Here is a 25286-nt window from a genome sequence, read left to right on the forward strand (position 1 = left end):
AGCCCCGCTCCTGTTCCATTCAAGTGGCATCACGAGCCGTGGTGTCCTGGAGCCAGCTCTCAGCTTCACGGCCCCTTCACGGGTGCTCTGGGGAGATTCAGAGGCCTCACACGGGTAGCCCTGGTATCCCAGGTCTCCCAGGTGGGTGAGCTCTCCAGAACACCACCGGCCTCTCCTGCCTAGAGGAGAACGGGCACAGATATTGACTTATGAATGAGGGAACAGTGAGGTATTTGGTATTTGCTCCTTATATAGAGCGGGAGGGAAATTTTGGGATCGCTACTCCCACCCTGCCTGGCCCAAGACACGTGGTCTGCAAGAGTCCTCTTGTACGCAGGTCCCTCCTTCTCTCTGTCCGTGGGGGCAAACTCTCAGCACCAGAAAGTCATGCTGAGCTGGGGTCAGACACATCCTCACCATGGCAGTTGTGTGATTTGGGCATGTTCTTCAACATCCTGGAAGTTGGTTTCCTTGTCAGAGTGAGGACAGTGGCACCTGCTTTGAAGCTTTGCAGCCCATTGAGGAGGATGTTTGTGGAGCTCTGTTTCTGAGTGCATCGCACCTGGGCTGCTGGGGGGGACCACGGACCTGCCCTCCAGAGCCCCCAGGCTGGACCTGGCTGTAAGGTGCAGGGCTGGCTCCACAGGCTTGGTGGGGCTATCAGGGAAGGCCTCTTGGAGGTGGCATCTGAGCCAGATTTGAAGGAGGGGCAGGCCTGCATTAGGAGGTGGCCGTCCTGCTCTTCACAGAGGGAATGTGTATGTGGACAAGAAGGAACCCGGGAGAGGAAAGGGCGGACCAGCTCACAGAACCCTGGCTGTCGGGCTAAGCAGTTTGATTTTCTCCGGAAGACAGTGGAAAGCCATGAAATTTTAAGCAAGAGAGTGACACGATTCAATTGGCATTTTAGAAAGGTCACTTTGGCTGCCATGTGCAAATGCGTTGGAGGTGTGGGGCTGGAGACACGGGGTCCCATGAAGAGACCAAGCTGTGCTGGGACCTGAGACAGGGCCAAGGCAGAGGGTGGGTGGGGAGGGGCTGATCAGAGGACCCCCAAATGTCTATTCCTTCTGACCCCTTGTCACTTATTGGCTGCAGATGGTGAAGGGGGGCATATGGGGTCATGCCAAGGTCTCTGGACTGGTGGCCTGCTGGCCAGCGGTGCCATCACCTGAGAAAAGGGACGAGGAGGAGGAGGTCTGGGCATGGAGGGAAGATGTTTGGGTTTCAGACTTGTTGTTCGAAAGCCTTTGGAACGTGCTCGTGGAAATGTCAAATCCGAAAAGCATTTGTCTATCTGGGAGTTTGGGAGAGAGGCAGGGGCTTGCAGTCAAGATTATGGGATTAGGGGAAGAACGCATGGAAAGCTGCGAGCATCGGGCCAGCACATGGGCACATGGTACACATCGCTCCTTCAAAGAGCGCCTAAGCTCATTTGGGGAGACAGGGCTCACCCGTGTGAACTGCTAACTGCGAAAAGGAGGCCCTGTTTAATTAAGTGTTGTAAGATTAAACTGCTTGCTGCAGGCATTCAGAGGAGGGGGCCCTGTGGCTGGGAGAGCCAAGAAGGGTGGTGTGGAGACAGGCCGCAGCTGGGGCGGGAGGGAGGAGGCTGTCCCGGGGCTGTCCTCCTCCAGAGACAGGAGACCTGCCCCAGGCAGGGAGAGACTGCCCTGCTCAGAGCTGGCTAAGGGAGGGGAGTCTATGCATGGGGGCTGGGTGTGGGATTGGAGCTCTGAGATGCCCCGGGAGGCACTGAGCAGACCGGGGCCCCCACCTGTCAGTCCCCAGTCCCAGCAGGCCCTGGGTTCTCTGAATGTTGCTTAATAAGAGGACGAGATGGAGTCAGGTTGGAAATTAGAATGAGTTGCCTTGCTAGGTAGTGAGTTCCCCATCCTCACAGGGGCACAGGCAAAGGCTGGGGGCCCCCCTGTCAGCCTCAGATGAGTCTCAGGTGGGGGCTTTCTAGGTCCCTTCTGAGTGTGCGTAACTCTGACCATCTGTCCCTTGGGGCAAGTGAGGGGAATAGACCATGTGATCGTGGGTCTCCCTCCCCTTCCTCCTGTCCTCTTGCTCCTCTGCTCTATTTTCCCTCCTTCCTCCCTCTTTTCCTCCCTCTTTTCCTCCCTCCCTCCCTTCCTAATTCTCAAAATGAAATTGGCTTTACTGTTTCTGTTGATTATAAAAACCATATGTGCTCATTATAAATAAGTCGGGCAAGACAGAGGAGTGCACCCAAAGAAAGTAGAAATCATTCCCAGTCCTACCACCCCGAAATCAGCCACGGCTGACGTTTGGGAGAACACACACTTTCAGTGTTTCTGTTTAGGTGCATGTATGTATTTTAACAAGAATGATGTCAACTAGTGTACACTGTTTTGTGAGTTATTTTTTTGTATAAGTATATTGTTAACATTTTTCCATCTCAGTCTTATGGGTTTACTTTTATGACAGTTTGGTTTTTCTTTATCAGTTTGTGTCCCTGTGAATGTCTTAACAGCTTGTCTTTGTACACTCGTCCATCGTCCTTTCATTCTTGTTGTTTAAGAAATGCCATCCAGACCCGAGCCTGCCAGGTGGTAGAGGACAGCCACATTCTAGGGTTTCCAGGGGGGAGGGGGCAGTGGCTGTCTCAGGGTCTCATTGTCCCCCAGAGAGCTCTTGGGCCCCCGACGTGGGACTTACGTGACGTGAAGGAGAGAACAGAACTGCAATGAACCTGTCTTCACGGCAGGGGGGGCGTCTCTGGGCAGTTGCCATTTGTGGTGTGGGTTCTCCGCTGGGTGCGTCATCGGGGAGCGTGTGGTCTGTTTCCCTATAAACCTCCCAAGGCAACGTCAGGTGAGGACTGTCCTGGAGCCAGTGAACTTCAGAACGGAGTATGCGGAGGCCTCTATAGCAAGCTTCCAAAGACATGACGAAAGATGATGTCCAAAGTGGAAAGTTCTAGCAATCAGCAGGTGTGTTGGCACCATTGCAACATAAGCTAGCTGGTAACGTTGAGAGTGGGGGCCGGGGGGCCTGGTGGGGAGAGTTGGAGTGTTGGCCAGGCTGTGCCTCGGGGGTCTAGGTGGCAACTTTCCCCACCCGGTTTTCCTAAGTGTTTTGTTTCTCTGGGACAGTTTTAAATAAACCAAGCAAGGATCATTGCCTGCTACTTGCTAATCCTCCCCTAGTTCCAGCAGGAAGACTTGAAATCCCTATGAAATCAACAAGTAGTAGCTACCAATTGGGAACCAGTGAGTTCCTAAGGCTTGGGGCCTGCACAGCCAGGCAGGTAAGTGGTGAACTTCCCGGCTGGAGGCGTAGGGCGGTGCCTGGAGGAGGGATGGCTGTTACCTCCCTGTTGCTGGGCGGGCTGGGAAGAAAGCCGTGTGAGGAGCAGGTCTGGGTCAACCCCTCCCTCCAAAGGTCTCCACCCTTCCCTCGCTGGAACTCGTCCACAGAAGCCCAGTGTTCCCGCCTGTTTCTGCAGAGCCCTGGGCAGGAGAACTGTCGCCTTTTGCAGGGTCATTGTATTCTTGCTGCTTTCTTTTGGGCTTGTGGCTTTAAGGAGGTTGTGCCAGTAAGGGGCCTCGGAGAGGGTTCCAGCCCAAGCTCCTGCAGTGGTTGGGGACGGCTGGGTCTGCACTGTGTGCCGTCTGTGTCCTGGACAGCCCCGCCACTGGCCTGAGCACCCCTGCCTCGTCCCCTGCATGTGTTCGCAGGAGACCTGGCATGGAGGAGAGTCCGTGGTGTGCAGGTGAATAACACGGGAGGCTGGCAGGGGTGAGGGGGTGACTGGTTTCTGTCTTTAGTGTGCCTCAGTCTTACTCATGTTGGGCTAAATGTGTGCTGTCTAGAAAGGTGGCAACGATGGGACCTGGGATGACATTGTTGTGCCTGGAAAGGTGGATGATGAAACCCCAAGGATCCGTGGTTTCACCTTGAAACAGAGGTGGAGGTAGAACTTAAAGATCATCCCCAAAAAGTTTCATTTTATAGATGAAGCCCAGAGAGGTAAAGTTAGTTGCCCAAAGTCACACAGCTAAGGAGTGGCAGGACCTGGACGAAAGGTCAGGTCTCACTCACCTCCCTGGGCACTGCCTGCTCTTCTACAATGAGTCACAGACCTGGGCCCCAGACTTGGGAGATGTCACGTTTCTGGGCCTCGGCTTCCTTATGAGAAAGAACGGACAGAATGGAATCTCTTCTGTCCCCATCGTGGGGTTGTGGCAGGAAATGAGAGAACAGCTGTGGATACTTGGCGTGCTGCACAGTTTAGAAACGTGGTGTTTCCCAGCACCCGTGCTGGCCTGCGGACTGCTCCGTTGCCGCGGGAGAAAGGCGGCACGGCCGCGGGGCTGTTGGGTAGACCTGGGTGCAGGGCAGGGTGGCAGGGCAGGCTTGGTGCTTGGACACACGCAGAGCCCTGGAGGTGGCATTTGGCGTCTAACCGTGGGTAGCAGGTCTAAGGCCAGTTGGATCTTGGGCTAGCCTGGGCCCGGCAAAGGGGAAACCACTTCTGCTTCCTTCTTTTCCTTCCAGTTTTTTCCCAGTGAGCCCACAGACTGCCCCGAGCCCCTACACTCCCCCCAGAAGCCCAGCCAGTCTGCTCATGGTGCACCGAAGGCTGGGCAGGAAGGGGCGGGGGTGGTGGGGAGCCCACCCGGGAGCTCTGGGGTCGCTGGTCCAGAACCTTCCCTTTCTCCATATGGGCTCAGGCCCACATCGCTCTCTCCCCTCCAGATCAACCTCCCAGAGGTCAATGGCAGAAAGGAGGGGGGAGAAACAGAAATGATGATGACTTTGATTTTTTTTTTTTTTTTTGTTCTGTTGGAGCCTGGGGAGGGTGGTTGTTTTGCTTCCTGGACCTCAGTAGAGGATTCTCTGCCAGACAATCATCTCGGTGCTTTCATTGCTTTCTGAGGCTCCTCTAACTGCGCAGGGTCGGCTATTAAATGGTCATCAAACCTCAGCCTCTATCCCATCAATAGTCATAAAGTTGGGGAGATAAAAGCCATCAGTTTTCCATTATAGCTGAAAGCAATACTGTAGATAGCTATTTTCTGAATGCTGCAGATAGATGTGTTTTAACTAGAGCAGGGTTTCCAGTGGCCCCCGGCTCAGCCCTGGGCCCTGCTGGGCCTGGGATAACCCGTCAGGTGGTTAAAACGGAGGAGGAGCTGGGCTCTGTCTCCCTTGGTCCCCTCTCTCCTCGGAGAATTGGACGGGCAGGTCCCCGGGCTTGGAGTGCTGGATGGAGACCTTGGCAGGGGTCTTTAGGCCCCTCCGCTGCCTTCTAACCAGACACTGGGAATAAGGCCATGAGTTGTGGTCTGCCTGTTCTGATGAGAAGTGACCTCCTCTGCCTGCTCTCTGGTGCGGGCAGGCCAGGGGCTGGGCGCAGGGTCGGTTACTGCTGATCTCTGATCTGGGGGGAGCGTGGGGGAGGTCAGAGCCAGCAGGCTGGGTCTGTGCGGACCAGGGGCAGCCGCAGCCCTAGGAAGCCGAGCGCCTGGGATGCAGAACGTTGAGGGTGGGGGTGGCTGCTCCTGATGTACAGTCCCCTGTAGCTTCTCACAAACGAACAGGCCATTTGGAAATGGATTTTGCAATCAAACAGGGCAGCAGCGAGCAGCCATCAGATAAGTCCTCAGAATGAACTTTTCCAAGCACTCAAAGCCCAGGGCTCTCCTGACTCTGGTTCCAGAAGACTCTGGGCTATGAGACCACCCCCCTCCAGCCTTGGCCACCACATCTGCAGCGGCCTTTCCTGGCACCCCTGGCCTCCCTGAATGGGTAACGTGCCTCTGGTTTCCCTGCTTCTGGGATCTTGGGGGACAGGTCCCCCTGCCTGGAGCATCCTCTTACCCCAACGAGAAAGCCCATTCGTCACCTCTTTGAAGCTCCTCTGTCCTTTCCAGGGAGCTGAGTTCTCCATTCCCCACCCGTGGGGCCCCTGTGTTCCAGCCCCTGTCAGAGATGTTCTTAGGGCGCAGTGCAGTTGCTAAGTGTGTGGATTTTGCCCCACAATACTCTGGGGTCAGTTCCCATTTCCTGATTTTTCTGAACAGGTGACAAGTTGCCCCCTCCCCAAACTGTCCAGTAGGAGATGCAGCCCCAGTGCACTGAGCCGCCCCCGCTGTGGCCTGCAGGACCCCGGGCTCGCAGGCGGCACAGACGGAGGCCGATCTCCGGTCTGGGCTGTTGCCGCTCTTGCCAGCCTCACAGGGGGCTCCCTGGGTGGGTCCTTCAGTGTCTGCTGGGGACTGTGTCCTGAGTGGACCCCCACGCCCCCACGGCTGTAAACCCTACTGACCTGGACCTGCCTGGCAAGGCCCCCGCTCCCCACCCAGACATGTCCCTCAAGGCCACGGGGCTCTCTGTTGGGCACTTCCCAGTGTCCCTCACCTGGGCCCCAGGGCAGTGTCATTCCTCTGCTCTGCAAGCCCTGGGCACCTCCAGCCCTTGGCCTGCCTTCTTGGGGCTTCTGCAAATGAGGCCTCTTCTCAGTGGCGGGGCACTCAGGCTTCCCCTGAAAGGGGCACGTGGGGTGGGAGGAAGAGAAAATACCTCGCATCGTTTTTTTTTCTTTCTCCCCTGATGCGCCTTTAGGAAGGTAGCAGCCGGCCGCCTGCCGCTGTGTTCTGGGCAGTGACGCCGTGAGCCCCTGGCCGGTGGCTCGTTCACTCACTCCTGCATCTGGCGCGGGGCCTGGCCCAACGCAAGGGTGCCTTACGCACTCGTGGAGCTCTCGAATGCTCTTTTTCTCCTTAAACAGAGACTGTGGGAGGGACCGTCACCTGGATGACAGTGTTATGTTATCCTCGAAGCAGCGGAGTCGCGCAGATGGTGGGTGTGACGCCTTCAGGTGCTGCTGACTTGTGTGGAGCTGTTTGCCCCGATGCTAATCAGCCCCGGATACAGTGACTTTGGAGTCCCTGTCATTTGCTTTTCTGGTATTTCTGTCCCCTTTGCTGTGTTTGCTGTCACTTCTTGCGGAAGGTTCCTGCCTGCCCCTTGGAGCTTCCTTCTGCCGCCTTTTCTCATTTGCCGGTTTTCCGTGGAGCAGAAACCAGCTAACTGAGGGTGGGGGAATCGCTGTGCGCCGGGAGCCATTCGACTCTAAGTGGAGACATAAAGGATTTTTTTAGGAGTAAAATATCTTTTTTAGTGTACAAACTTCATACTGTTCAGGTGACGTCCTCGCTCCTTGGCAGGCTGCCAGATGAGTGACCTTACAAATGTGCGGTGGTGGAGCCTTTTTAGATTAAAAATATATATATTTTAAGGTGATTTTGGGAAAGGGACGAGAGAGCATATGGAGGCCTTTTGGAATGAGAGTTGGCCGTTGAGATGGATGAGGGTAGTGGGCACCCCAAGACTCCCCTCTGTTTCTCTGCACAGTGACATGACCAAATCCTCACTGCCCTCAGCTTTCCTGGTGACCTGCCCCTGCATAATTTGACTCTGCCTTTTAATCATAGACTGTGGGTCCAGAGGTTCAGATGAGGTGGGGTGGTGACACCAGCCTGGAATGTTGACTCAGGGGATGAGGCTGTCATGTAGGGGCTGTCACAGCCTCCCCACGTGACGCTGGGCAAGTCCTAATGGTGACAGCAGCACCTGTCCTGACCAGGGTGCTGTGAGGACCAGGCGGAGATGAGGCACCACCAGGGTGTCACACTGCAAGACCCTTTTCAAAAAAAGGAGCATGCAGTCCGAATCAGTGTCAGCAGTGTGAGCCCTGGCCAGAGTCCCTGGGTCCTGTCACTCACTCTGCCCCCTCTTGCTGGGAAACCCTCGGGCAACGCGTGGAAAACCTCCCCGGGATTGCTCGTTTCTCTGACCACAAAAGGGCTGAGTTAAATAATACTTATCTCAAATTCTGTGCTTCGTAAACCATGATTCGCCTTATTTCTGGAATCTGAGGGCGGGAGGAGGGAGTGTATGGTTTGAGGAGAACCACAGGCTCAGGGCGTTAAGTTAAAGTTCTTGCCACCCCGCAAGGCAGAGAAGCCTAGGGCTTTGCATTTTGCTGCCGTTCTGCAAGTCTTGGGATTCTAGGAGCTTGCAGGAGCGTGTGCGGGCAGCGTGTGTTTGTGTGTGTGTGAGTGCTGTGTGTGTGTGTGTGTGCGTGTGTGTGAACACCAAGGGGGACATGGGCGCGTAGAGACAGTGCAGGAGCAACTGAGCCACTGGGAGAATTAGGAGAGGGCCTCTCACCCCGCATTGCCACGTAAGGCGCAAACGCTTGCTCGCTCCGGGGTGCAGATCGGGGCTCAAAGAGGGACCCTGGGTAAGCCACGGCCCCCCCTGGGCAGCGGTTCCTTCATTTCTGTTGTGAGGGGTTGTGCTAACTGGTTTCTGAGCTCCCTTCTTGTGTCATAACACTGAGACCCCAGGAAACACCTTTCCAAGCCCCCTCTTGCCAAGAGAGGCCCTAGAGTTAGCCCTGTGGTTCTCTGGGGTGGGCTGGCGTGTGACAGGTCATCTCTCCAGGGCGTCTGGGCTCTGTGTCTCTAATTCCAGGCCTGGGCTTCTCAGGCCCAGGAGCATGGAGGGCAGCCAGGCCGGAGTGGGCCGTGGCCTCTTAATTCTCACGGGCTGGAAGAGAAGAGAGGGGAGAGTCTCCCTCTGGTGACTCTGCCCAGGGCCACTAAGCCCGTTGCGGGTGGCGGCAGGAGGAAGGAGACACTCAGCGTGTGTGTCCTCGGGCTGTGAGCGCGGATTCATGCCGGGGTGTGCAGGCGAGCGGTGTGTGTGGGCTTGCCGGAGGGGTCTGCCCCACGAGCGTGTCCGTGTCTGCGGATTCTGACAACATGCTCTCCCCAAAGCGTTTCTGAATTGCAAGTGCGACTTCTGTAAGAAAATTGCCATCTTCTTGAATAATAATGATGCTCAGCTCTTCCACAGGTGTGAAAACGGAAAATCTGTAAGTGGGAGGAAGGCTGTGGGGCCACCCCAGGCCCCACTGTCACCTCCCAGGACCTTCTTGTCCTTGGGGATCTTTCGTGGAGGACCAAGGCTGATACCTGTGGGCCTGTGGCACTCAGACCCCAGTGGGAAGGCCTGTCTACTTTCTAACGCCCCACAGCACAGCCGGGACTGGCTGAGAGGTTTATTCTTGCTGAATAAAGGCCTGGGGGAGACAGGGAGATCGGCACAGAGAGTAACTGTGACGGTCGGGCCGCCTGTTTCCACAGACCTGGCTCCCGGGGGCTGGCGGGCCACGCCCTGCTCTGGTCTTGATCTGCCCCATGTGGTGGGCACCACCCTGGAATCTGCCACCCGGACACAGGCCTCAGTGTCCAAGTCTTTGCTGTCCAGACAGACCCCAGACGGCAGGGCTGAGAGGGAACCGGCCTCGTCTGCACCGTCGTGCTAAGGCAGCACTGACAGAGCTCTTGTGTGCTGGCACCATGTCACCGCGTCACTGGGTCAGGAATCTTCATGCCTGACCTCACATACTTTTCGCAGCCCTTTGAGGCGGGCACTGTTATTCCTCTGTGTTCAAATAAGGGGGACACCGAGGACCAGAGAAGTTAAGGGACTTGTCCAAGGTCACATGGCTAATAACGTGAAGGAGAAACTTGAACCAGGGCTGACCCAAAGGCGTGTTGTCTGTGGTCCCCTGCATTGTCTCCCCAGATATGGACCCTGGACCCCACATCTCAATTAATGGTGGCGCTTGTTAAAAATGCTGATTCCTGGGTCCCTCCTAAAACCTGTGGAAACAAAATCCCTGGGTGGGGGACCCAGGAATCCGGTGTTTCCCGGGCTCCTTAGGGGGTTTTCTTCATCGTGAGGGCTGAGGACCACTGGGGCAGGGGCACGCCCTGTCCGTACCTGGAGTCAGGGCTGTGCGGTGGCCTGGGCACAGGTAGCCCGGAGAACTCATTGACTTCCCACCCTCTGCCTGTGATGAGGAGTTTATTTGCTGATGTTGTCACCATCTCTGCGTTCTCTAGAACCTTTCCAGTGGTAGACAGACCATGCCAGGGCTGGACAGTGGCCCAGATTTACCTGCCATTTGTCTTCGTGGGGCATCCACAGACTTTTGTTTTAAAACCCAGCTGGCATTTTTACCATTTAAATAACCCCTGTTTGTTTATCCTTTGGAAAATAATCGAAGGGTTTTCTGTGAATCCGGACAGTCGCTGGAAATGGCTGTCATCCCAGCGAGACCACCGTGGTGAGAGTAGGACAGACAGCTTGGCCCGAGCCTGAGAGCGCGCGGCAGGCCTGGCGGGGAACCTGCTGTCTGCAGTCAAAGGAGGAGCAGCAGCTCTCACTACACGGTCCTGGCTGACCGCCGTCACAGCGCCTTGGCCACCAGACGCGGCATCCCGCGTGGCCTCTTTGACTGTGTGCTGGAGCACGCCTGGCCCCGGGGGAAGGGGTGGGAGTCTGGGAACCTGAGCCCTGCACTTGGTCACATGACCTGCCTCCTGTGGGGGCTGCGACGTGGGGAGGGGGTCAGTGTCCACCTGTGGAGTCCTGCGCTGTCCGAGCACAGGGAGGAGAGGAGCACAGTGGAACTCACTCCACCAGGGCATCGCTGCAGGGTGCAGGGCCTGGCCTAGCGGGACCCCAGTCCTCTCCCCTCACCTCAAGAAGCCCCTGGCAGAGGCATGGGAGGCCTTGCCTCACTCCTCTGGGGGGCAAGGCCAGCCCAGGTGGGCGACAGAGCCTGTGACCTTGGAGAGTGAAAGCTTGTCCTTGGAGGAGTGACCACCCACTGTCACACATGGAAGGTCTAGCCTATGTTGGAATCAAGCTGGGCTGGGGGAAGTGAGACCAAGTGCCTGCTGGAAGTAGAAGAGGATTGATGAGTGTAGTGGATTAAATAATTGCCCCCAAATTCGTGTCCCCTGGAACCTCAGAATGTGACCTTCTTTGGAAGTAGGATCTTTGCAGATGTAATTAGTAAAGATGAGCTCATACTGCATTAGGGTGGGCCCTAAATTCAGTGACTGGTGTCCTTAGAAGAACAGAGGATGCTCAGAGAGACATAGGCAACAAGGCTGAGTGACGAAGGACGCAGAGATTGAGTGATGCGGCCACAAGCCAAGGGAAGCCAGGCACCACCAGGAGCTGGAAGAGCCAAGGAGGGATCCTCCCCTGGGGCCTTCAGCGGTGGCCTGGCCCACTGACACCTGGATCTCGGGCCTCTAGCCTCCAGGACTGTGAAAAAACAAACTTCGTCATTTTAAGCCACCAGAGTTTGTGGTGATTTGTTATGTATGGCCACCCTAGGAAACTAACACATTGAGGCAGGGTCTCCCACACTTCTCCAGGGGGTGTCACCAGCTGGAGAAGGACTGTCTAGTTGCTGTCACTGCGATCCCCAAGGCTTGTGGGACCTGGCAAACTTCCTGACAGTTAATGTCCCCTGAGTGGTGGGAAGGAACGGCTCAGTGGCCAAGTGCTGCCCCAGAAAGCCTGGGAAATGCTCAGTGGGTGCCAGAGCTCTGGTCAGAGAGGGCAGGGTGGGTGTGCCCCGTGTTAGGGTCACTGTGGTGCTCTAGGTGGGTGGAGGAGCTGGAGGAGCTGGAGGAGGACCATACTGTTGAGTGCAGAGACCAAGAGCAAGTGGGCTGTTGTCCCGTGCGGGGACAGCCTTCCTCTGGGCAGTGAAGCTTCCTCTGGGTGGAGCTTGGAGGGGACTTAAGGGGAGAGCCACCGTGTTCTAGGTCAGGTAGCTGTGGCTCTGCCCTTGTGACCGTCACTCTATCTCGAGGTCTGACTCTTGGATTCTGTTGCCACCACCACACCCCACCCTGGAGGGTGATGCTTGACGCACATTGGAACAGTGGCCCAAGCCGTGCACACCTCTGAGAGGGCTGGTGGCCTCCAGCTTGCACCACAGACAGACCCGGGTTCGAGTGCAGCCCCTACACCTCCCATCTGTGCCGCAAGTCATTTAATTTCTCTAAGCCTCAGCTTCCTCCTCTGTAAAGTGGAGAATTTGTGCCACCTGCGTGTTTCGGGGTGTTGGTGAGGATTAAATGCACTAATGCTTTCAGAGTTGCTTAGCAGACACATAGTAAACATTCAAAATTGTTAGCTGTTATTATTTATTATGAGTTTGGTAGGTCTCTCTGTAAATGCAAAGGCAGGACTAAAAGGAAATAATTACAGAAAACATAAACAGCATAAAAATACAGGTTTCCAAAGTACAGGTTTCCGCCTGCGTGTCTGGGCTGGCTCTGTAACCAGGGACTCTCCTCAGCCCCAGGCTGGGCCCTGGGCTTCTCTGAAGGGCTCCTGCCTTGGCCCCCTGCCCTGTTGAAGCCACCCAGCCCCTTCGGTGTCCTGTCGCTGACTGCAGCAGCCTGTCGCCCACATCAACAGCCTGTCGCCCCTCGGTAGGAGCTGGTCTGCAGGTCTCACTCCTGGTCAGGAGCTGGATGGGAACAACCCAGCCCTGAGGTCTCAGTTTTGGGAGGACTCAGGAATCTTCTTTGAGATGAACTGGGATTAGTCTTTGATTCGTCAGCCTCTCCAAACTGTCTGGTTCAAAGATTGGGAACAAGTCCTAGCCTGGAAGGCCAGTGTCCAGGGATTGTGCCGGGGCCATCGCCCCACTGCAGCCGGACATTGCAGTCCAGCGAAGACATCGACTGTGCCCCACAGGGACTTCTGCCAGCGGGGACCATTCCGTGTGCTACCTGTATTTGAGCCTGGGAGTGGGTCTTGGGGGGTTGTCAAAGGGACTATTCCGTTCCCTGCCAAGTCCTCAGTGCCCCTGGCATATGATTATTCTTGATTTCATTTATGTTCCATACGATGCACATGGCCTTACCATTGTCTTGGGGTCCTGAATACCTTCATTAAAATGTCAGACTTCACCCCTTGCAGAGCCTTTCCTGGCAGATCACCAGCTACCTGGCCTCGGATGGCCGTTCCCAGTTTGCCTCCTGGTTTAGGAGGGCTCTGTTGAAGACCTTCCAACAGCGTTTTATCAGCCTGTTATTGGCAGACTTCCTCCTGCAGAAGACTCCGTCAACTGGGTATTCAAAGAATATCCCTCCTAGCAGCTATACAACCGGTCTACTTTCCTCACTGCCCCAGATTCACATAGAACTCATTGTACGCCATCCCAGAGGAGGGACAGGTGGATTCCAATCTCTCTCCTCAACATCCCCCCACCAGCAATAGCCAGATGGAATTCAGGCTGCCTGTAAGGACACCTGGTATACCTCCTGCAGGCCAAGGGGCAGCAAGAAGGAACACCAAGAAACACCAGGCCACTTGTAGGGAGATACTGGCAGGCTCTCCTGTTACCTGGCTGGGAAGGAAGCTGGAGGATTGTTCCCTGGAACCTAGAGGTCATAACCCTGATTGCCTCTCCTCCCTGCAGACTCTGTGGCTCTGAGGGTGTAGCCCACCTGTGCACATGTGTGCTGGTGGCTCTGGGCCATGGTTTCCAGCTTCCTGCCTGCTCCATCCCAGCTGCCTCTGTTTCCTCTGCCCTGTTGGACTCCTTTCACTAGGACCCTGCCTGTAGAGTCAGCCCCTGCCTTCTGCCACCTGCTGTGGGGATGTTGGTGTCGTTTCTTCACGTAGGAGTTGCCATCTTTTTGTGCAATGTGGGGATGCTCTTCCTGGGCGCTTCATCTTCTCAGATGAAACCCGAGGTTCTGGTTCAAATTCTCAGAAGCTCCAGGGTCCTGATGCTCATGTCTTTATAGCACAGGTTTTCAGAGGGCCAGTGAGTGATCCAGAGGGACCCAGTGGCCGTGTGCTCTCCCCGGCCTGAGTGGTCTGCCGTGTCCCCTCTGGTTTCTGTCCAGCCCACCCACTCGGGGAGGCACTGGTGAGAGCTGGCCCATCGCAAGACTGCGGTTGCATGTGGTCAGCACTGGTGCGTGCACCGCCCACACGGGACACCTCGGGCATGGCTCCCAGCCCTCTGATGTCAAAGGGAGACCTAATGTCACCTGTTGTGGAGCTGGAAGGTAGAAACAGAGAGGACCCAAGATACGGGGCTTAAAGAAAGGGCCTTTGATTGGGGAGTACGGGGGCTTTTTGCCCGAGGGGTGTGTGGCCTTGCGTGCGTCTGTTGGGTGGCAGGGCCTTCACGCAGGTACGTGTGGGGACGCATGTGAGGGAGCTCGCTGCCTGCAGGTGCGATCGAAGGCCCACGTTCCCTCCTCCCTGGCCGCCTCATTTCTGTGTGCCTGACCGTAAGCTGACAGGTCGGAACCCCCCAGTTTATAGATTTTATTTTTTTTAAAGTCCTTTTTGTAAAACACTAACCTCAGCGAAGGGGAGAGAAGGAAGAAAGAGGAAAAAAGCTGAGTTCAGCAGCTGCCGTGTGTTGTAGTTTTCATCTTGCATCAGCAAGTTGGGACCACAAATAATCTAGTCTTGTGTGCTCCAGCGATGCTGCCACTTAAGACTCCGCCGTCTTCCCGAGGCGGGGCATTCCTGGAGCCGGCACCCTTCCCTTCCCCATGCTCCTGGCTCAGGTGGCCGGGAGGTGGGCGGACAGGGCAGGGGACCAAGTGGGAGGAAGAGCATGGAGGGGGACACACTGGCCAGCAAGGGGGTGGGTAATTAATTTCTGAACGGCTTCTGGTATCAGCTAAACATTTCCTTTTAACCAGTTCCCCCAACCTCACGTCCTTTGTTAGTTCAGGAAAAATGTCATTTATAATGGATGTTGCCCTGATGAATTACTCCTGAGAAGCACAGCTTTCTCATTAGTCCATATAATGAGAAAGACTCCTAGTGGTCGCATAGCTGCCCAGATATTTGCCTGATAGGAAAAATATTTGTCTACGCAGTTTGCCCTCGAAGGGCCGGAACAGAGGCTGGTGGGGAGGGGGCTGAGGGCTCCAGGACCCCTGTAGGCTTTGGCTCTGAGGATTGATCTCCCTGGACTTTGCTGGGGCAGCCCCCAGCCACACCTGGTCCTTCCTGCTTGGTGGGTCCGGGCTGTGGTGTGCAGGCCCCTGCCCACCTCTCTCACACGGGTGTCTCTGTCCCTGCTCTGGCCCCTGCAGTGGGAGCCTGTCTGTCGAGTCAGCCAAAGAAGAGAATTTGGGTGCAATCGGACTGTCGTATTCTCTTAGTATTCCCAAGGAGAAAAATGATTAACATGTATATAGTGAATTCCATGTTTCAGAAGTGCTTTTGCATATGCAGTTGTATTTAGTCTCTCTGTGTGGGTATCGCAGCCACTGGGCACGGAGATGTGCAGTGATGTGTCCAGGGATGTGCTTATGATGGCTCATAAACAGCGGGAGTTTTGACCCAAATACTCCACCCTGTCACTGACTTCCTTTGCCCTTCTGCTTGTCTGAGAATGGACACTGTACCCAGCCTGTCTCTGCAGGGATCCACTGGCTTCTGCTCTGTCGGTCCCCAAGGTGCTTCTTCATGTTAAGTGTGATGCGTAAGGATGTGTGTTAATTCTCCGGGGCCACTGGGGCCTCCTTTAGCGAATGGCTATTATCAGAGAAAGCAGAGATACTTTCCCAAGTTCCTAACAACCACCAGACCAGAGGAAGGGGGAGAGACAGGCCCACTGGAGGGCGTTTTGCAGGGCTGAGCTATCTTGGTGCTCAGGTTAATGCAACATTGACACATTTTTCTGTGCTGCTAGCTGGAGATCTGCCTATAATTTTATCTTTCAAGGGGAGATGTTAGGAGTGTTCTTGGATATCCTGCTGCTACTCCTCAGTGCCTCCAGATACAGTTCCCATTCATTGATCTCTCTGTCCATCCATCCATCCATCCATCCATCTATCCATCCATCGCTTAATTGCACACTCCCTCCTCCTATCCGACAGTTAACTGCGTGGCTGTTGGATGTCAGGCACTACTTAAGGGAAAGTTTTCTGGGAGAGATGGTCCCTGCGCTGGGTTTGGAAGGGCGACCTGGAGCAAGTGTAGGGAGGACATGGTTGGGGGAAGGCGTTCTTGGCAGGGGACGAAACATGGGACCAAGATGTACGAAACATTGCTGTCGGGGGAGTGTGTGCCGTTTGATGCTGCCATGAGGTTTGGGGTGGGAGAGAGGAAGAGTGTGAGGAGAGGTGACATGGTAGAGACCAGCAGGTGCTGACTGTGGGTGGGGACCAGGGTGGCAGATGATGGGCTCTAGAAGCCCAGAGAGTTCTCCTGCAGGGGTGTTAGACTAGAAATGCACAGGAGCCTTCATAAAAGCCAAGGCCAATGTGCCAGGCATGGTCCCTGGCACTTTCTGGGAATCTCAGTCACTCTTCCCAGAAACTAGTAGCCCTTTTTTGTGGAGCAGGGTGTTCCATCACGGAAGGGCGAGAAGTTGCCTAAGGTTGTACCCTTGGCGATGGCAGAGCTGGCGATTGAACCTGGGCATTTGGTGCCTGCGGTTTTCCTCCCAACCGCTGTGCTGTTCTACCTCTCCAGCTGGTCTGCAGTCTAGGCTGGGCATCCACCTCTGAATTTCCCTCCGTGCTTTATGTTTCAGGAAATGCGATTTGATGTAAGAACCTACCTAAATCTTTGTAACAATATGCCGTGGAATAATAAGGTTTGCATGGATCGAGAAGGCTGAGAAACACGTTTTGTGGCAGTTGATGAGAGGGGAAATGTTGGAAATAGCAAAGGTGGGGAAGGGTCTGTGTCTTTGAGTAGGAGGTCCTCAGAGTTGGGAGCGGAAGAAGAGAGGCTGGCACTGCCAGAACTAAGAGCAGAAGGAGACTTCCGGTGTCAGCGTCTTAGGGAAGACTGCTGGTCTTAGGAAGACCGTTTGAGAGGTTGACCCCTGCAGGATCACCCTCCACGCCCTAGTTAAGGGAGGGGGACCTGAAGCCCTCTGCTCTGGGGCAGGAGGGAGGGAAGGGGTGGAGAGGGAGGGAGGGAAGGGGTGGAGAGGGAGAGAGGGAAGAAACGCAACCTTGTACCACCAGCAAGAACCATATCAGCATTCAGAAGCAAGTTGAAAGAAATCTTTCAGCTGGCTGGCTACCTAGCTCAAGGCTAACCACACTCTTAACACAATAATAAGTCAATCCTCACTGAATAATTAAATAGAGAGCCTTCATAAGTATTGACTTAATGTGACAGCAAGTCTATAGTGACTCGGGGTTTGCTTATGTAAACACAATCTCTTGTTCGGCTTACTTAGCAGTTCAATGAAATAGAACAGTCCTTCAATTAAAATCAAATGATGCATACGTTTAATTCTTTTCTCCTCTTACCGGGTAATGAGAGGTTTGGAACGCAGGTGAAGGGATTGGGGGAGATGGAGAAAAGGGGTCTGCCCATCTGCCTGTTTTTGGAGGACGGGAATAAGCGTCTCCAATGGCAGTCTCTTGGAGAAGCGCCCATCCCTGGGCCCCGTGGGGAGATCCAGGCAGGCTTGGGTTGGCCTCTGTCCCATCCAGGCCGTCCTGACTCTCTTCCAGAGCAGGCTTGGGCCCACTGCTGTGGTTGGCATGCCAGTCTCTTGGTGGTAGCCAGGATCTAGTAGATTGTTCTGGTCACCGGGGTCCAGTGGCTCCAACCACAGCCCTCTTCAGGTCATTGCCCAAGGTCACCTTCATGGCTCACCTGGAGGAGAGAAGGGATGCTGGGTGAGCTCCAGCCTGTATGGGGAACGGTGGGTGGGCAAGGAGGCAGGTGGCACCCCAGTGATTCTCTTGGATGGCTCCAGAAGAGAAATGAGCTTCTCTCCGATCCTGCGGCTTGAAAATGCTGGAGAGGTGGGAGGCTGGGGCAGCGTGGTGAAGGGAAAACCCACTGGCTTTGGAGCTACAATTTGAACTTAAGTCCTCTGCCCTTGCTGCTGTGACATTAAGTGAGTGAATTAACCCCTGTAGGCCTCCGTTTCCTTGTCAGCAAAGCAGGGGTAATGCTTCCGATGTCGGGGAATTGTCGGGGTACCATGTGGCACTGTACTAGCACAGGAGGCCCTTGTTAACAGACCAGAGAGGATGTGTCCCTTTGGCTTGAAGGGCCTGCAAGCTCCTAGGGACTGGGGCCGCCCAGGAATGGGGAACCAGTTCTTTTCTGTCTCATCCTGTTTATCTTGGGACAGAGGGTCAGCTGAATCTGCTGAGGCTTCCAGAACCAATAACATTTTCTCTCATCAAGGGCTTAGGAAAAAATCATTGTTTATAATAACTTCAGGATTCCTGAGGCCTAGTTCCATTAAACTTAAAGCAATAATTACAATCTTAAAGCAACTTTATTAAAAGAGAACATAATGAACAGTGTCTTCTATTAGCATCTTTGGAAATACACTGCTGAATCTCGTCGGTTCGTAACTTAACATTTTCCCCCGTTTGTAACCAGGGGGCATAGACTATATTGTCTCCTGCTTTTTAATCCCGTAACATGATTTCGTGTTTAAATTTTCATATATTGACACAACCTACGTCCTTGCCATTGTTGATAGCGGTGGATGTAGCCTTCCCTGGTGTGAATACCCATCCGAGCTGTTCCTTGTTAGCTAAGCTGGAGGAAGAACTCAAGGCCAGACCTGTCTTCCTTCATAAACTTGCTCATAATCTGTTTTCAAAGTGGCTGTCATTGAAGTGTTCCTGCCTGCAGCCCTGGCTCTTCGGCACGGGTTGGACAAACCCTTTGTGGGTTTGATTTTTGGCCTCTGTGGCCTTTTTAGTGCGTGCTTTTTCTGGTTGCTTAGAACTTGGACAGAGAAAGTCCTGTACCATCGGAGAGAGAAGCTAAGTAGTAGCAGGAATTTTTCTGTTTTGAGTGACGGAGCCCCGACTAGCTTGCGAAAAATTTAAAAAAAGGAATTGATTGGTTTACGTAATAAAATATAAACAGGGCAGGGGAGTGTCCCAGGGACTGAAGTACGGATAAGTCTCTGTCTCTTTGTCTCTCTCTTTGTCCTTTGTGTCTGCTCCTCGCTGCAGGTTAGCTGCATGTGGTTCTTATTGTGATCATGAGGTTAGAGCCGTGGTCCCAATATATCTGCACTCACATCTGTGGTGTCTCATAACCAGAAGGAAAAGGATGTTTTTCTTTGTCTGCTCCATTAGGAAAACCTCAGGCAAGGACCCTGTTTGGCCCGTCTTGTGTTACTTCCCTGTGCCTAGACTAGCGTCTTGGGAAATGAGGGGTGCTGTGGCCGGCCCGGCCTGGGTCATGTGTCCTCGTGGGCCCTGGAGGTGGCATTCAGCCTTTATTAGAACCACCCGGCCTGAAGAGGAAGTCTCTCTTCCTCTGCCCACCCCCAGGGCAGCTGCTATTCTGGGTAGAAAGAATAATAAGTATCCACTGTCCAGTTAAAGAGTAAACAGGAGGGAAAGAAGCCAAGTTCATCCTTGATTTCATGAAACAAGGGGCGGTGGTCTCCTGGAGGAGGCAGGAGAGGGCGGAGGACCAGGGTGTCCACGGCGAGCCCTGGAGATGTCGGAAAGCAGCCACGTGGGTGAAGTCCATTGTCCCCTTTCTCAGTGTCGTGTCACATTGAGCCCATTTAATCAAGCCCTGCACCGCTGGAGGGGACGTCAGAAAGCCATTCTAGAGGCACTTGGGTCTATTAAGGCCATTTTCTCTACATTTCCATAAATTGTCTATGAAGCCTATCCCAAGTAATTTGCACTTCTTGGAAACCTTTTTTTCCCTCCATGAAATATTCAAGTGCCCCAATCATTTGTGCCAGGCTGGTGGCCACCCCTGTTCTCAAGGGCAGGTGCCTGGCCAGCCAGGGTGTGGTGGCTGCAGGGTGTGTAGCTGCACGGGCTACCCTGTCCTCATGGTGAAATATGCTGCTTTGTGGGATTGTTCAGAAGGTTAATGAGATAACAGTACACAGCACATAGTAGGTCCTCAGTAAACATCAGCTCTCTTTCCTCTTCCTATTCCACTTCTGCAACCGGTAGAAACCTATTGGTTTCCATGGCAGCAACCTGGCAGTTATCACCTGATAAATGGGAACTTCGGGAAGCTGACAAGAGCTTCAGACCAGAAAGCCATGTATGGGCCAGCGTTGGAAAGTTTGGGGGTTCTGGGGGAGTAATTTACCCTAGTATTACTCTAGGCCAGACAAATTTGGGAAAGTATTAAATACGTGTTTGGGAAGGTGACAGGTGCCTGTGCACTTTCTCTTGGCTAAGACCGAAGCGTAGCACTGGGAAGTGTGTATCCAAGTCTAACTGTGTGTCTCCGTGGGGTTAGGGGCCTGTGTGTGTGTGTGTGTGTGTGTGTACACAAACGTGTGCACCCTTTGCCATGTAACCATGACCCTTCTCCAGCTATGGCCTGAAGCATCATTTTCTTCCACGGCTGGGCCATAACTGGGGATATTTAAAGCTGAGGCCAGGGGGTGGGGTCTGAAAGGTGCCCACAAGCTCAGCTTGGACACCTGTGCAGACTGCCATATCCTCAAACATTAGCCTGTTAAGGCTTGTTAAGGTGCAATCGCTGGGCCCTGCTCCTAGGATTTCAGATATCGCGTGGCTGGGGCTGGGCTGGGGAGGGCTGGAGAATTTCCATTTCTCACAAGTTGCTGCTGATGCTGTTGATCTGTGGACACACTTTGAGAACCAGACCTATAGGAAGTCTACCCCTACCCCAAACCTGGATGCGTTCTGCTTTGTGGTTTGATCTTTGCACGCTCAGCCTTGCTCTTTCCCCCTTTGCCGGTGGTGCCTGTGCTCATCAAATAGGGTTTCCAGATCTCACAAATAAAAACATAGGATGCCCAGTTAAATGTGAATTCCAGATAAAATGGAAAATCTGTTTAGTATAAGTATGTCCCGGATATTGCTACAGGATATACTTATACTAAAAAGAATCAGCATTTATCTGAGATTCAAATTAACTGGATGTTCTGTGTTTAATAAGTCAACCTTTTTATCCCAGTGGAGGTCAAGTGTCTCTCTCTCCTTCTGCTGCTTCCCTGTGATTGAATAGGCTGCAGCTGCTGATGAAATGAGCCCAAAGAGGGTTTATGCTTTTCAGACGGATCCACCTGCTGCCCTGGGCTCCTTGGCAGTCTTAGCTTGACCTCGGCTGAGATGGACTTGGCTTGGCTTCCTTTGGGTTCTCTTGCTGGCTGGCTCTTTTTCTCTCTCTGCCTGTCCATTTGTCCATTTCTCTCTCTGTCTCTCTCTCTCTCTCTCTCATGCTTTCTTTTTGCCATCTCTCTTATTGGGGCTCTAAAAGGCAGAAATCTGCAAGGCAGTGGGGCCGATCCAGGAAAAGTCTGTTCTTGGCAGCAAGAACGGAGTCCAAGAGACCAGCGACCTCCCGGAGTTTGAGGGAAGAGTGACATCTGGCCCAGAGAGGGTACAGAGATCACCAGCTGGCCCGCCATGTATTATGAAAAGGACAACATTTGCTTTGGAGAACCCTGCCTACCAGGGCTGGTTCTGTCGTGGCGGGAGTTGGGCTGTGGCGAGGGCGTGAAGGAAATTGACACCACTTGGTTCCCGATGTTGAAAGAGGGAACCTGCTACTGGGAAACGGGAACGATCAAAGGCCTCCTGGAGACTTGGACTTGGATGCGGCATCCTCCTAAATGGCCCCATTTGTTGCTTTTGCTTGCCAAGGCCGACTTGACGCTGAGAATGGAGAAATGGAGGAACAGAAGGTGTAGCCGCTTGCGTTCGCGTTGCCTTCCCTCCGCTGTCTGTCGCTCTCAGGCTGGGTCCTCCCCTCCCTTTTTGAACAGCTTCCTCTGAGGCTCTGGCCCAACGATCGGCTGCTGCTAGGGAAACAGGCCATAGCCTCGGAGGAGCGAGATGATGCTGTCCCCATGGGTCACCCCAGGGCCTGGCAAAGTGGCCCTGTGCGCGTCACCTGGCCTTGAGGGCTATGCCCTTCTTCCTGTGTCCCCAGTGCTGCATGGAGGATGGTGGGATCAGGGGAACATGGTTTCCGGCAACCTGGGGTCCGGCAATAGGGGAGAGAGAGGAGCCGCCGCTCCTTGTTGTGCTGCTCATTTGCCCCGTGTGGCACGCAGACCCGGCTTGGCAGGGTAAACAGGTACGTTTTTCCTTCTCTCTCAGACACCAAGGAAAGCCGCTCCCTGTGTGCACGTGCCAGTGGCAGGCACCGTGCTGGGGAGGGAAGGGTGACGCCTCCTGTTGAAATGGGGCGTCTGCCGTCCCCAAACTCTCGTTGCACTGTCTCGTTGGCACTTTGTCATGGCCCCAGGAGGGACATAGGCAGGCATGACGCTCCCTGTTTGTTAACTGGGGACACTGAGCACCAGGGACAGGCCCCCCTTGTCTGTAAAATGGGATAATAACAACAGTTGCTCGTCAGAGCTCACAAGGTGTTTGCGAGGCTTGAATGATAAAAGATGGATGTGAATGTACATTTAAAAACATCATTATGGGAAAATACAGAGAACAGAAAATTTGCCATTTTAACTATTTTCGAGTGTACAGTTCCGTGGCATTAAGTATGTTCACATTGTCCTGCAACCATCGCCACCACCCACTTCCAGAATTTTTGCATCATCCCAAACTGCGAAATGACCTTTTAAGCTATAAATCAAGGGTGCTTTTTATTCATTTGATAAATCAGAAAACTTAGTCCCTAAGAAGCAGGGGACTTGCCCACGGTCACCTAGTGAGTTAGGGCGGAGCTGAGCTGAGAACTGGTCCCCCTGCTTGGCTGCGGGGGCCTGGGACACATACGTCCTTGTTCGGGGTTGAATCTCTCCGGCAGGCTTCCTGCTTCTCTCAGAACCACCCCCAGGACCGTGGGGACTCCGGGCAGGCTGGAATTTGTGCAGCGGTGGGACACACTCAGCCCTTGCTCTCGGGCATGCTTGGCGGGGGTGTTTCCGGTCACTGGCACCTCAGCGTGGAAAGCCTGTGTTCCTCTGCTCGCTCAGGCTGTCTCAGTCCCCTCAACCTCCTGTCTCTCTGTCCTCTTGCTCTACCTGTTCCTTGCTCAAATGGGACGAAGTTCCACTGGAGAGCTAGGGGGGCTGAATGTGGGGTGAACCTGAGGGTGGCTTATGTGAGGTTCCTCATTCTGTGCAGGGTGCAGGTGTGCGGGGTGGAGGAGAGGGAGCCACAGAGCCCAGGTTCTGGTCCTTCCTGCAGCTGCTTGTCGAGTTACCATGGGATTCTCGTGGAGCTCATGGTCATTGAGATCCTACTGTGTGCCCATCATTGGGAAAATGTCAGTGAATGAGACCTTATTGCTGGCTGCTTGGAGCTGCTGTGAGACACGGGTGATATATGTGGAGGCGAAAGATGCCCACCTGTAGGAGGTGACATGGTGGGGAGGGGAGTGTCCTCCCCCAAGCCAGGCTGATGGTATCATCTGTGACCAGGGCTCCAGGGCAGGAGGAAGCAGGGATGGGGACTGCCACTCATATTAGACTTGGGTGTCCTGTGCTCGACGGGACCGCCCATGTCCAGGCCTGATTCTGGGGGCAGGGGACAGACCCAGGTCAGACAGTGACTGCCTTCAAGCAGCTCATGACTCGCACGGAGGACAGAGCTATGCACAAGATGCAGTGTCATCCAGGAACGGGTGACGGCATGTGACAGTAGCTAGGGGAAGGAAGGGCTGATTCCACCTGGTGGCATTGGGGAAGGAGTGAGGAGGGCAGGGGAGACTTTGCTCTGACTTGATGTGGGACAATCCTATCGGGAGTGCCCGTGACATGTCTCACCCTAGAGATGCTCCTCCTATACCTCCCTGGGCAGTGGTTTCTCTGACCCTCAGACAAGTCCTAGCAGGTAGCTGGGGCAGGGGTTGTTGTGCCCATTTTGCAGGTGGGAACAGTGATGATCATCCAGGAGTGTGGCTGAGCAGAGAGTAGGGCGTGGCCTTCCTGCTGTGGCTCCAGGCATCCTCTGCGAACCTTCCCTGGGTCCTCTCTGTGATTCCTGCCTAAAGGAGCCATCTGGAGCAGGCAGTTGCTGTGCCTGTTGGGTTCCTTTTTGTCAGCTGGTCACTAGTTCTTTGTCTCTGTGCTCAAGGAGCTCAGGGCTTGAGGACACTGCAGGCAGGAGATGCCCTGCCACCGCGGGGCAGAGGGGCCGAGGCAGCCAGGCTAAACTGTTTTCTCCGCTGGGTCTCCTCCCTGCCGCCAGGTCCCGGCTGGCGGACTTCCACGCCAATTGTCGAGCCTCCTACCAGACGGTCACCAGCTGCCCTGCGGACAATTTCCAGGCGTGTCTGGGCTCGTACGCCGGCATGATCGGTAAGCTCCCCCGGCACACCTGGGCTTGCAGGGGCTTCTTGCTGTGCCCCTCTCAGCGGGGCAGGGGCTGCAGTCCAGCTCGGGGCCAGCCGGTGGGGACAGCCTGAGCCCGGCCTTTTCTGTGGCAGATTTAGCTAGAGCTGCGAGGGAGACCAGGGGGAGGTGGCTCGGCAGTCAGGAGGAGGAGGAGGAGGAGGAGGAGGAGGAGGTGGAGGAGGAGGAGGAGGGGGAGGAAGGGGAGGAGAGGGAAGGGGAGGAGGAGGGGAGGAGCCTCACTTGCCCTGATTCTAGAACATTCCGTGCTTGCTGGGAAGGAGAAAGCCAGGGCCCACCCTCTGGGAGCATCTTCTCTACCTTCCTGGTGGCGAGGAGCCCAGTGTCCCCTAAGGCTCTGGCCCCTCTGTCCCCATGGTTGCTGGCACAGTGGTGCTCAGGGTTAGTTGGGATGTGTGTGGGGGACAGGTGGGAGGGTGGGTCCCCAGCCTGTGCCCTGCTGTGCCTGGGGTCCGGGGGCTCAAGGGGAAGGCCCTACTGCTCCTCTCTCCTCTCCCTCCCCTTTCTCCCTGCCCAGGGTTTGACATGACACCCAACTACGTGGACTCCAGCCCCACTGGCATCGTGGTGTCACCCTGGTGCAGCTGTCGTGGCAGTGGGAACATGGAGGAGGAGTGTGAGAAGTTCCTCAGGGACTTCACCGAGAACCCGTGCCTCCGTAAGTGCTGGAATGTCCTCGCCCCCAGAAGCCCCTCATGCCCCTCACACCCCTCCTAGCCAGAGGAGCCCTGGAGTCTGTCCCAGCCATTCCCTTCTCTGTCCATTGGGATGGCCAGTGGGACATATGGTGCTTCTCCACCATGGGTGCTCCTGTGGGGACGCTGGGTTTTGAGCTCTTGGAGATTGATAGCCCCACTGTGGACAGGCCAGCTCCAGCCAGCTTCCTGTGGAGACGGAGCCCTCTCTTGCTGGTTGCCGGCATTCATCACTTCCCCCTTGAATGAGTTCATTTCCCCTTGGAATTGGTGACTTTCTTTTCAAGTCATCACACTCCCAATCCAGAGGTGAGAGAGAGAGAGGGTGGAGGGGTCCTTAGGAGGTGGGCTCAGTTGACTGCCGACGAGTGTTTAGGGAGGCAGCATGGGTGACCCCTAGGATTCTAACTTGG

The 25286-nt window shown here is 54.7% G+C and overlaps 1 protein-coding gene across 2 annotated transcripts in view; it reads left to right on the top strand.

Annotated features, from left to right (window-relative positions):
* GFRA2 (GDNF family receptor alpha 2) overlaps window positions 1-25286 on the top strand; it is a 75457-nt gene that overhangs the window by 42024 nt on the left and 8147 nt on the right. For both annotated transcript variants that reach the window (XM_069485181.1, XM_069485182.1), the window contains 2 exons: window positions 24015-24124; window positions 24696-24836. In XM_069485181.1, coding sequence (XP_069341282.1) covers window positions 24015-24124; window positions 24696-24836 — 251 coding nt within the window. The remainder of the gene's footprint in view (window positions 1-24014; window positions 24125-24695; window positions 24837-25286) is intronic.

This window comes from Eulemur rufifrons, chromosome 12 (genome assembly GCF_041146395.1).
Source record: "Eulemur rufifrons isolate Redbay chromosome 12, OSU_ERuf_1, whole genome shotgun sequence".
NCBI classification, from domain to species: domain Eukaryota; kingdom Metazoa; phylum Chordata; class Mammalia; order Primates; family Lemuridae; genus Eulemur; species Eulemur rufifrons.